General features: G+C 51.3%; 1 protein-coding gene across 1 annotated transcript in view; it reads right to left on the reverse strand.

Annotated features, from left to right (window-relative positions):
* The window catches only part of SCARA5 (scavenger receptor class A member 5), a 93,277-nt gene that overhangs the window by 5,778 nt on the left and 75,336 nt on the right, over positions 1-12,163 (reverse strand). The window contains exon 8 of the mRNA XM_084767010.1: positions 939-1,133. Coding sequence (XP_084623136.1) covers positions 939-1,133 — 195 coding nt within the window. The remainder of the gene's footprint in view (positions 1-938; positions 1,134-12,163) is intronic.

The raw sequence follows: 12,163 nt of genomic DNA on the forward strand, positions 1-12,163 counted from the left end.
CCTAAAGATAGCAATATGGAGACTTTCCTCTGGAAACAAGGCGGAAATCAGCACGAAGCTTTGACAGGGACAGAGGTCCTCCATCCTGACAGTTGTCTCTGTGTTTCTAGCCTCTTGGATTCCCCTATCTGCTGTGGCCCTTCCGTCTTTCTACAAGAAATATCAGGTGGCACCACAAACCGACATTTGAGCAGGAACTGCCGCAGCTTCTCCTGGGATGGGAAGCCAGGCAGCTGCGAGGAGTCAAGACCTTCAGGGACATTCCACCTGGCCGTGCGCAGAGAGAGAAGACAAGCCACTCTTTCCTCGTGCCACACTAGGAAGCCCTGTAACTATTTTAGCTCAGAGGAATAGGAAGCCTATGCCTCGGGCAAGATGGTAGGTTTGTCTAGCCCTATTCCACAAACCCCAAAAGCTCCTGTCCTGGGCAACTGCCCCTCACAGGTCACCAGACACACCTGACAGCTGAGTGTGATCTGATCAGCTCAAATCCTCGCCCTCCCCATGCCAGAATCAACTGTCTTCACAACAGTTGATTGGCAGCATGTTAGATCCTTAGGGGCCTAGGCTGGAAAGCATCCCAGAGTCTGTGAGCCCCTTTCCCAGACAAGAAGACCAAGACACAGAGCAGAGAGGGGCCAGGCACACTGCAGAGCACTAGGGCACACCGAACTAAATGGAGGAGAGGTCCTCTGATCCACTGGGAACTGTTGTTTTGGGTTCAAGTCCGCCCAAGTTTCTTCATGTTCGGGTTCTATACAAAGTGTTTATAAGCATGAGGTGTGTACTGAGAAGAGGATTGAGGCATAGGTGTCCCCAGAGCACAGTTGGCTTTATCACATGAAGGTGATGCAGGCTTTGGGGGGAAGGAGGCCTAGCCTAGAATCCATGGCTCTCTTCCAAGTTATTCAATCTGTATCTTACTTTACCATCCTTACCTTGGCCAAAACGAGCTGTCCGGTACACATCTTCAACACCATGGAAGCCCAGCATGCGGCAAACCACGTCTCCATCCTTCCTGTCCCAGCCGTCATCACACACTGTGCCCCAGCGACGTTCATGGAACACCTCCACTCGGCCCTCGTGTGGGCCAGAGCCATTCACCAGGCGAATCAGTGTGAAGTCCGTATCACCTGCCAGGAGAGTCGCTGTTACTGCCTGTCTCCAGACACCCAGGACCTGACCCAGCCTCCTGAATGGCCATCCTTCCACACAGGGGGAGAGAGAGAGAGAGCTAGGGCTAAGACCAGGAGGTCACAGTGTGTCACACCTGCTCTTTGGTTTGTTTTGTTTTGCTTTGCTTTGAGACAGGGTCTCCCAAATGCTTGGATTGTGGGCGTATGCCACCATGCCCAGCTTTATTCTTGCTCTTTGTCAGATTTCTAAAGAGTTTGAAGTTCACAGCAAAGCCCACTAGAAAAATCACATCATCGCTATTCTGTGAGTTTTATCCCTGGCCAGGCAACCAGCTACCCCTTTGCAGTTACTGAAAACCCAGCTCCGGCCAGCACTCGAGGGGGAAGGGCAGCGGGAGAACACAGAAACCTGGAGGAGGAAACGGTGGTGGGAAGGTAGAACTCAGAGTCCATGCATGACCAGGATAACTCCCTGGGGACAGTAAGGAGGAACTGGTGACACCAAAATAGGCCAGAGGCTTGACCTCAGATTGGCTAACAGGTCTCCCCAGACCTGCCTTGCCTCTTGTCAACACCAGGTCACTTGAGAGTCTGTGCATCAATCACGCTGTGCAGTGAGGCTGGGAATGGAAGCCTCTGTGTGGGGTTAGAGGAGACAGGAGGAGGCAGGAGGACGCTATGGTGGGTTCTGCAGCGGGCCAGGTAGCATTGAAGCTCAGGTCAGAGCCAGAGAAAGAGCTGGAATGTGACGAGGATAGTGAGGCTATGCTCAGAGTCACTGACTTAGCTTCTGGGCTTTGCCCAGCCTGACCTCATTCTGGTTCCTTACTCACCTTGCGGAACAAATGACCAAGCATCTGTTAGAGAACCGAGGATACACACATGAGCAAAGGATGTGCCTTCATGAAGCCGACAATGGGGGTGGGGTGGGTGGCACCTGACAAAAGCCTGGGAAACAAGCCATAAATCCAGGTGTCGTGGCACACACCTGTAGTCCCAGCCCCTGGGAGGCTGAAGCAGGTGTATCATTAGTACCTAGGCTAGCCTGGGCTAGCCTGGGCTACACTGTAAGACCCTTTTCAACATAAGAATTTCCAAGTAGTGTTAAGTGTAGGGGTGGGGACAGAAGAAGTGACTAGAGGGCGAGGAAGGCACCATCTTAGAAGTGTAGACAAGGAAGTGGGTGGAACGAGGTTAGGCGCCATCTTGAAGGATGTTCAAGGGAGAGTGAAGGGAGGGCCATCTTGGACGCTAGGCAAGGAAAGGAGTGAGGAGTGAAGGAAGGCACCATATTGGAAGTTAGACCAGGAAAGAGGATGCAAAAGTCTGGAGAGATGGCAGCTAGTAAGTGTGGACCAAGGAGGGTGTCAAGGGCTGGAGAGATGGCTCAGAGGTTAAGAGCACTGTCTGCTCTTCCAGAGGTCCTGAGGCCTGCCTCTGCCTCCCAAGTGCTGGAATTAAAGGCCTGCGCCACCACTGCCCTGCCAAGTAAGTCTTAAAAACAAAACAAAGTAGGTGTGAAGAGTGAAGGGAGAGGGGCTGGAGAGATGGCTCAGAGGTTAAGAGCACCATCTGTTCTTCCGAAGGTCCCGAGTTCAATTCCCAGCAACCACGTGGTGGCTCACAACCACCTGTAATGAGATCCGGTGCCTTCTTGTGGTGGGCAGGCACCCATGTGGGCAGAATATTGTATAAATAATAAATAAATCTTTTAAAAAAAAAGAGTGAAGGGATTCACCATATTGAAAACTGGACATGGAAGGGAGTAGACAGGAAGACGAGGTGTCTCCTCTCGAACAACTACCCCTAGTTCCACATCATCTGGCCTTTCTCCAGACTTATTCATTTCTTCATATTATAATAACTGCCTTACTTTCTCAGGGGACGCTGTTGGATGGCGCAGTGTCAAAGGCGCTGGGGTAGCCACTGAGTTTAAAATGGAGGCATCCAGAAATGGACTAACTCCCCTGATAATAGAGAACCTGGTGAGTGTACTACTCAGCGTCCAGGGCTTTGGTGGGGGACTGAGTGGAAGGGCCACCACCAGGGCATCTCAAGGTGCCAGTCTCATATTTCATCGTTGTCCCAACGTTATTCAATGGCTTTCCATGAGGTGGTTCTAGGCTCTAGAGCCAAAACTCAGATCACAGTGCCACGGGGACACTGTTCTCTTGAGAAAACAGGGATGTGGTCTGCCTTGGATTTTGGTGGGTGCTAAGAAAATTTAGAAAATGTCACTTAGATGGTGACGTGTTTAAATTCCCATCAGATCCAGTGCATGCAGAAGTGACAACAAAAGCATATTTGGAAATAGGGAAACTTTACAAGATTGGAAACATGGTAACCAAAATTATAGGATTCATAACTTCACCTTCAAAGATGTCACTGCCCCATGGCCTATGCACCACGAAGAGTAATGGGTCCCTAGTAGGACAGCCCTCCCAGCCAGCACCACATCAACCTTAGGGGCTGAAAAGAAATTTAGTGCCATAGAGAGTGCCAAACTGGAGAGCACCTAGGGGGGCCTGGCAGTGTCACCCCAGATCAGTGTCAGTCCAAGTACTACAAAGAGCCTGCTCTTTGCCACTTGTCCCCTCAGATCTGCTTGGCAAGGTTTAGCCCAGAAGTACCATTGCCCGGAAGAAACCCCTAAGATAGCCAGGACAGGGCACTGGCCCCTTGCACCACGTGGCCTCCCTGCTCTTGCAGTTTAAAGGGCTCCCTGCTTCACCTACAAGTTTCCTGGGGTGTCAGTGGTTCTGATCTCTTCTCATGCCTTCCTACCTTGCTCCTCCAGTTCCTAGAAACTGCCTATTTCCTGACCTCCTAGGCTGCTCTTGCTCACTACCCAGGCTGCTCCGGGAACCAGCTCCTGGAACACACCCCCAAAGCAAGCCCCAGGGTTGCCAGACCAGACCCACCTCCCTAGTTAAGAGGGAAAGGGACACATTTAGGGCCAGGCTGTGGAGAAACGAGTGGGTCTGGACTCTGAAAGCTCTGGGAAGCTCTGCATTTCCTGAGGCTGTGGCTGGCGGCAGCATGTTGCAGCTTAGCTGTGGGCTTCAGCCGTCCCATCACATAGCACATGAAGCTAGTTTAGTTAGTAATGGTGACACAATCATTGGGCCTTTCCAATCATCACAAATGACCAGGAAACATAGAATTTGCCAGCTGGCCAAGACTTTGCGATGACGTGATGCTCACAGGAAGGACCGCCAGGGGCCCAGAGAGGTGGTGCGACTTCTCCAAGCCGTGCCCTGTAAGCAGGAGAGCCGAGATCTGCACTGGATACTTAACCTGGGGCCAGTGCTGTGTTTTTGCTCTTCTCTCAGAAGCCTCCATTCTTCCTGAGTTCTGGGCTGGGTCTACTAATCTACCTCACAACTGTGATGGAGCAGAGGCACGGAAAAGTTACCTTAATTACCCTGGGGAGATCACATGTTCGCTAGAAACTCACAGAAACACATCAGCGTCCCCTCGAGTCTTACGGGTGAACCATGATAGCTGCCATGCCCTTGCAGGGCACAGGTTTGCTGAGTGATGCTGGAAGGGAGTATGCTGCTCGGCTAGGCGGGGTAAGGACAAAGCTTAGCATCAGCGGAGGAAAGCCCAGTAAGTCTGCCCACCTCCTGTGCGTTACCTATTTGTTTCTTATGATGTGCTGGTGTGTTTGTTTATTTATTTATATTTTTCAAGACAGGGTCTCTCTGTGTCGCCTTGGCTGTCCTGGACTTGCTCTGTAGACCAGGCTGGCCTTGACTTCGCAGACATCCACCTGCCTCTGCCTCCCTAGGGCTGGGATTAAAAACGTGCGCCACCACGCCGGGCTGGTGTGGCCATTTCTATTTCCAACTGCTTGTTTAGTTCTCCATTCTGATTCGCCTCTGGAACTCCCAACCCCCTCCCTTCTGACATCAAAGGAGAGTGGGAACAGAAGTAGTGTCCTTCACCTTGAGTCACCCGCAGAGGAAAAGGAGAAGATGGCAGGGCGCCAGCTGTGGCAGGAGACTGCCAGGCCACCTCCACCCCCATGCAGAGATGAGGAGACTGAGATTGAGGAAGCAATTGTTCCTGGGGGTCCAGACCTCTTTCTTTCTTCACTCCCAGCACTGGATCACCACACCAAGGGAAGATGGTGGACGGTTCCCTTCGGTTCCCCGGGGACAGGTGCTGGCATGCCCCAGGCCAAAGGCTCTGCCTGAGATTGTTCTAGGGTGTTCCCAACCTCAGGCTACACTTGGGGCAGAATTCTTTTCCCCTATGGTGATAGTTACTGCTGTTTGGCTCTGTTCACTACCCTGTCATTAGCGCCAGTTTGACTTTGCCAATGACTATGGTTAGGCTGTGACACTTGATAAATCTATCAAGGAGTGCGCTGTGCCCACAGCCCGTGGCACTTCCTTACATGTGGGAAAGGCCCAGAAGGGCTGTTTAAACTCAGAACTTCTGCCCAAGCCACTTGTAGTGAAAAGTCCAGAATCACTCAGAATCTCTCAAGAATACAAGCTGGGGAGAGTGGAGAGGGGGGAGTGGAGGCAGAAGCAAAAAACGGCTGAGGATCAGGGACTGGAGTCACTAGGCCATGTCTGAGACGAGACACTAGACAGCTGACCCCCTTCATTCCAGACCGTACAAGGCTTGCCAACATGATGGGCCTTTTCTCAAGCCCTATTACCCAAAGTGACTCAGATAACTAAATATCTGAAGAGAACAGATCACGAGTGGGGGTGGGGGATGGTGTGGGGGACGGGGTGGGGTGGAGGGCATGAGGGATGCCACAAGCACCTAATGACTGACTGGTAACCTGCCTCTGAGGGCCCCATTGTGAGTGGAGGTTTGAATAAAGTCTAGAAGGGTTTCCTCCTACGGCCCTGGCGAATAGAAACGGGGTGCCTCTGCCCTCAGGGGGGCTTCGTTGGATTGTTGGCGCCACTGGCCAGCGCCTCCTCTGGACACACAGGTAGAATGAAGACACTGAGAGCAACAGTGAGTGTCAAAGATTTAGAACATCCAGTGGTGTGAATTCTGGCAGAACAGTTGGCACATGGGGGCATCCCTGGGCATCTCCATGCACTCACTGGTGAGGACAGCTTGCATAGCAGGGCCCTAGCAGAGATGGCATGCAGAAGGCCAGTCTGTGTAGGATTGGGAGCTGCTCCCTCCCTCCTGTAGCATTGGTCTCCTCCTCACTTCCGCTACTCTCCCCAGTTTCTGGCTCCTTGGCATGCTAGGGGAGGGAGTGGGGTGGCGTGCAGAAGCCTGGCTCCTGCTGTCAGCAGCTCCCTGCATGCTAATGCAAACTGGATGTGATTTGCTAAGCCAGGCGGTTCTGGACTGATGTGGGAATTCCGCACCACGGCCCAGGCCATTCCTGGGTGCCTAACACAGCCTTTATAAATCTAACCTGTGGGGTTTTTTCTCTCAAAGCAAGCACTGCTTTGCCCATGCTATCCTAAAAACACAACATGTAGAAGAAGCAGGATTGTGGGAAAAGCGTCTAGATCTGGGTCATGATTCCCCGAGTGCCAGGTGGGAAGAGGCCTTGGACTTAGTTAGGCCTATCCCTTCACCCCTCCAGACTCAGACCTCTGATCTGTCCACAGGGCTGACAGCTGTTCACCCAACCTCTGGGCAGAGGAGGGAAGGCACAGCATCTCTTGGGAATCCACCCTGGGGACTTTCAAACCAGGATCTGGTTTCATTTCTAGGCTTCTCTGGCTGCCCCTGGCATTTCTTCAGCCACGGGCTCCTTTACCTCGTTTGCACATCCCATTTGGGGTTTTGTGGCTTTTACTGGGGGGTAAACTGTGAAATGTCTTTCTGCTCTCAGCGTAACTGAGCAAGTTTCTCCATCCCTCTGCCCCTGGGGCAGATCCGAGAGGATCATGTAACTGACTGGTAGCTGCCATTTCTCAGAGCTGGTTTCCAGGCTGAAGTAGCCTTGGAACTCCCAGCATGCCTTGGTCTCGATGGCTCAACGCTGTCCTCAGACCCAACCACATCAAAGCCCAGTCCTGGGCATTTCACAGTGGGAGGTGGAGCAGGAGCAGTGCAGAGAACGGAAGTCTGTCCTCTGAATGCTAGTTGCTAAGCAAAGAGCTCCGTACATCTATTTTACTGCCATGTTAGTGGTTATAACTTCTCTCATTCAATAGAAGAAATGGGTCCAGAAAAGTCAAGGGATTTTCCCAGGATCACACAGCTGCTATACGATGCTCAGAGCAATGGCCTGTCCTTTCGATGGCCACTGTCTAGCTGCAGCCCTCTCCAAAATGTAAGGTGTTTTTAGGATGGCCCCTTGGGGCTTTTAGCACTTACTGTACTGGGCTACAGTGTCTGCGTCTTATGAAGCCCTGCCGGACCTCACACAGCAATCAGCTGGGGAACTTTGAAAGCCTTCCATACAGAGGCAATTTTGAATGGTCTGGGGTATTTTGAATATTTTGAAGGTGGTCTTCATGAATAGCCACAGCAGTATTAGAGAAAGCCAGATGTAACATCAGCTGAGCTGTCTGCTCACCAGCTTTGCAAGGCACATAGAGGTCACCTCAGGGGAAGTTTCCCTGATGGGTGCTCCCCCGCCTCATCTTTGGGTATTATTACACTGCAATTTCCTTTCCTGGATCCCCATGCACCCCATCCCTCCACTATGTTATGAGAAGACGACAGTCATTCAGCATCCGGTTGTGTCCCCGTTTACACATAGAGACCTTGATGTGGCAGGAAAGTACGTATGGAGAGAGAGAGAAAGAGAGAGAGAGAGTCGTCAGGATTAAGATACAGGGTTAGAGAGACAGCCCAGTGCTTAAGAGCACTGGTCCTGCTGCTCTTTCAGAGGACCAGAACTTGGCTTTCAGCACTCATGCTGGACAGGGCACAACTGGCCGTGATTCCAGCTGCAAGGCATCTGACACTCTCTTCTGGTCTCTATGGGTACCTGCACTCATGTGCGCGCGCGCGCGCACACACACACACACACACACACACACACACACACACACAAAACAAACAAGTAGATAGAGGGATTATATATATATAATATTAGATAGATAGATAGATAGATCTTTAGAAAAAGATTAAAAGAAAAAAGCCAGTTGGCAAAAGGACTGGAAAACAAAATAGAGAAAGCCCAAGACAAGTCCCATCTGAAAAGTTGCTGCATAAAGGGTCATAAATGGGGGTGGGACCCCATCCCAGCTCCCCAGGCCACTTCCATGCTGAAGAGTGCCTCTTTCTCCCGTAATAACTGCTCTATCACCATTCGTGGTCTAAGTCTTTGTTCCAGTACACAAGAATTTGGAAACCTTAGCAGGTACCCTCCGGACTCAAACCCAAGCTTTAACAAGGGAACAGCGAAGTACTCAAGCCAGTGTGCTTAATGAGAGTAGAGGAATGACTGGGTGAGGACGGCTCACACCACTTGCTAAGGCTCTGAGGACCTGAGAGAGCACTGACTTACTCAAGACCTCCCTTGCCTATGCACGGGAGTGGGGGCCGGAGAGGGTCCTAGAGCCCCAGAATTCTGCTTCTAAGGCAAGCAGGGAGAGCCCAAGCTATGGTCACAATGGTTCAGTCCCTTGATGTTTGTTTTTCCTGCCTTTCAGTCCCCCTCTGCCAAGGCAAAAAAAACAAGAAGGAAGAAAGGAGGTTGTGGAGAATAGAAATAAACACACTAGGCTGGGAAAATGGGCTCAGTAGTTTTCTGCAGCTGCGATGGGATGGGGCGGGGGTGGAGGGAGGAGAGGGAAGGGGGGAGGGGTGTGGGGATAATTTGGACCATCTGCCCTTTAAGGAAGTTGAACTTTCCTTCTCTTATAAAGGAAGAACTCCTCATGCCCTGAGCTGGCCTGGAGTCCCCACCCCCTAGGCTGGGGCGACACTTCTCAACAGGAAATGTGATCCATATGGGAGCATGAGAGCCATCCCTGAAGGGAAGGAAAGGGTTCTGGAGAGGCTCTCCTACAGGGTATTGCCTGAGGGTAGAAGGCATCGTTTCTTGGGGTAGGTGTCTGCTCTGACCCTAAGAGAGGACTTGATGCCTCTTCAAGGTACTTTATTAGATGTTCTCAATGGACCATTGCCGCCCTCTTCCAAGAATAGTGTAGAAGGGGAAAGACTTTCTCTACGTCATCGGAAGAAGTGACCGCTCCTGAGTCTTTGCTGTGCTGTGTCTCCCTTGGCTGGGTCTCTGGATGGAAGTCACACCAGGATACTCAGGACTTTACTTGGGTAGAAGATGCAGCAGACACATTCCCCGGGGTGTCACTGCCCTGACTCCATTGCTATGTTTTATTTACTTGTGTGTAGTGTTGCCTATGGAAGGCAGAGGGCAAAGTCAGGTGTCTTCCTCTACTTTCCTCCACCTTGTGTTTTGAGTCAGGGTCTCTCCCTGAGACTGGACTTCATCACTCAACAGGGCTAGCTAGCTAGGAATCTTCTTACTGTATGCACATTTGTACCCCCACACTGGTTTTTTTACGTGGGTTCTGGGATCCGAATTTAGGTCCTCCTGCCCATGTGGCAAGTACTTTACCAACAGAGGCCACCACCTTCTCTACCCCCAACCCCCTCACCAGTCCCCAGTATTAACCCTTTAATCTGCTGACTCATGGCTTTCTCTCCCCAGCTTGCTCACATAGTCTTTGGAAACTGTGTGCACGGCTCTGTGGTGCTGTTATTCCTGGCTATTCCTGGTTCCCAGTATTAGTTAATAAAGATGTGTCTAGGGACTGGTAAGATGGCTCCGTGAGTTAAGGTGCTGCCAAGGCTCACAACCTGAGTTTATTCCCTGAGGCCAACGTGGGTAGAAGGAGAGAACAGACTCCTGCAAGTTGTCTTCTGACCTCCACACAATCAATCAATCAATCAATAAATAAATACATTTTATTTTTAAGAGATGCGTCCTGGGGCTGGAGAGATGGCTCAGTGCTTAAGGGTGCATTCTGCTTTTGCAGAGGTCATAAGTTGGGCTCCCAGGACCCACACAAGGTGGCTCACAACCATTCATAACTCCAGCTCTGGTGACTGCTGGAGGCACCTACTCTTGTGCACGTACCAGCAGGCATACATACACACAATTAAAAGCAGTAAAACTAAATCTTAAAGAAGATGTGCCTGTCAAATAATAAATGAACAACACTTGGAGCTAGGAGCTCATGCCGTGGCAGTGGGAGAGGGTCAAAGGCCACAGCTTCTCACAGCTACATTTGTGGGCATCTACTGGGCAGCTCTTCGCTCTCCTTTTGTTTTCTGGTGTTTTAATTGGCACCAAGAAGTGAGAGCCAATCAACCTTCCCCCTCCTCACCCTCTGAGGGCTAGAAAGGAAGCCAGGAGAACTAGGAGAGCCAGGAGACAGTCAAGAGTGCTGTCCTTCCGCTACTGAGTCCCTCCAGAGAGAGATGCTGGCATTTGAAGGACCTCTCTGGCAAAGGCTTTACGGAGCTATCGCTTAGTCAACCCCGTCCCCCATCCCCTCAGTCCCATCTTCTACACTCTGGTTCGATCGGGCCCTTCTGAGTTCAGGACTAAGCACCCCACAGCCACACTGTAAATCCTCACCTGGAGACCTAAGCTTAGCACTAAGGCTGTCACCCTAGGTGAGGACACGCCCTCTCAGCAGTGTCTGCCTCTGTTCGAGGGAATGACACACTGAGAACTCGGTGGCAAGGGTGGTCTGTCTCTGTGCTGTGCAACTCAGCATGAGCCAGAGGGAGGATCACGGTGGGGACTGTGGTGTGGTGGCAAGTGGCAAATAGCAAGCGACCCTCCCATGCTGAGTCAGCAAGGGAGCCAACATGGAGCCTTGCCATCACTGCACCCACAAGACCTCCCTGGAGGTCTTCTCTCATTTCTTTCCTTTTCTATCTAAATCTCACTAACTTCACCTTGAAGAAATGAAGCTGGCGCCCACCCAATGTGGGAGGCAAGGCCACCTGAAACTGACCCCAAGTACCCTCCAAGGTGTCTCATACATCCAGGAATGGGAGGGGTCGTGGAGTTTGGACATCAGACAGTGGCAGCCCTTGGTCTTCCCAGAGTTATCCTCTGCCACTGAGCATCACAAGGAGAGAGGGTTCAGGGTCCTGGGAACTGGGGATCACTCCTGAGTTTGTTTGAAATGCTTTCTAAACAGTCACTCCTAGTTTTCAAGTACATCTCAACTTTGCTCCAAACTAAACTTTATTTGCACAAAACACACATCAGCGATCCAAACTTCAGTTCTTTAGTGGTTTCAGGGCCCTGCTTTTAAGTTTTGGTTTATTTGGGTTTTTTTGTTTTGTTTTGTCGTGTTTTGTTTTTGATGTGTATGTCATGTGTGTGTAGGCCAGAAGAGAGTGTCGGATCTGCTGGAGCTGGAGTTACAGGCATTGTGAGCCACCTCTTGTAGGTGCCGGGAGTCGAACTTGGGTCCTCTGGGAGAGCAGCAAGCTTGCTTAACTGCTGAGCCATCTCTCCAGCCCCATCAAGGCATCGTTTGCTCACCTCCTGAGGTTTGTGTTACTAAGAGTTTTTCTTGCAGGGCAAATCCCAGAGAGTGGACCTCTGAGTCCTAAGGGAGCTGTGTCCAGGCCCTGGGCAGAAAGATTGATTAGTTCAGAGCCACAGGGGCGAGCTATCAGAGTGCTGGACCCAGAAAAGCAAACTAGTTGGCTTGACCAGCAGGCACAAATAACCCAGTTCAGAGCAGCCAGCCCTCCCAAATTCTGAATGTGTCCCTGGCTGCTGACTTTTGCTTAGCACACTTGCTGAGCACTCATTTGTTTATTGTTTCCCAGGCACTGGCCCCTGACTCCTGCATTCCCTTAGATGTGTTTGGTATACAGATATTAGCAATCTGTTGATGGCCCCAGCACTGCTGCGTTCCCAAGAGGGACCTCACCTCTTTAGGCACTGGCGTTAGCATTTTGTCCTTGCTTGGGCACAGGAGCCCATTCTTGTCTCTCTTCAGCTGGCCAGGGATGGCGAAAACATCTTTTATAAGGGAGGAAACGGGCCGGGGTGGGGAGGGCAGGTGCTGGTCCTGTGA

The sequence above is a fragment of the Acomys minous genome (assembly GCF_964271855.1).
Source record: "Acomys minous genome assembly, chromosome: 18".
Taxonomy (NCBI): domain Eukaryota; kingdom Metazoa; phylum Chordata; class Mammalia; order Rodentia; family Muridae; genus Acomys; species Acomys minous.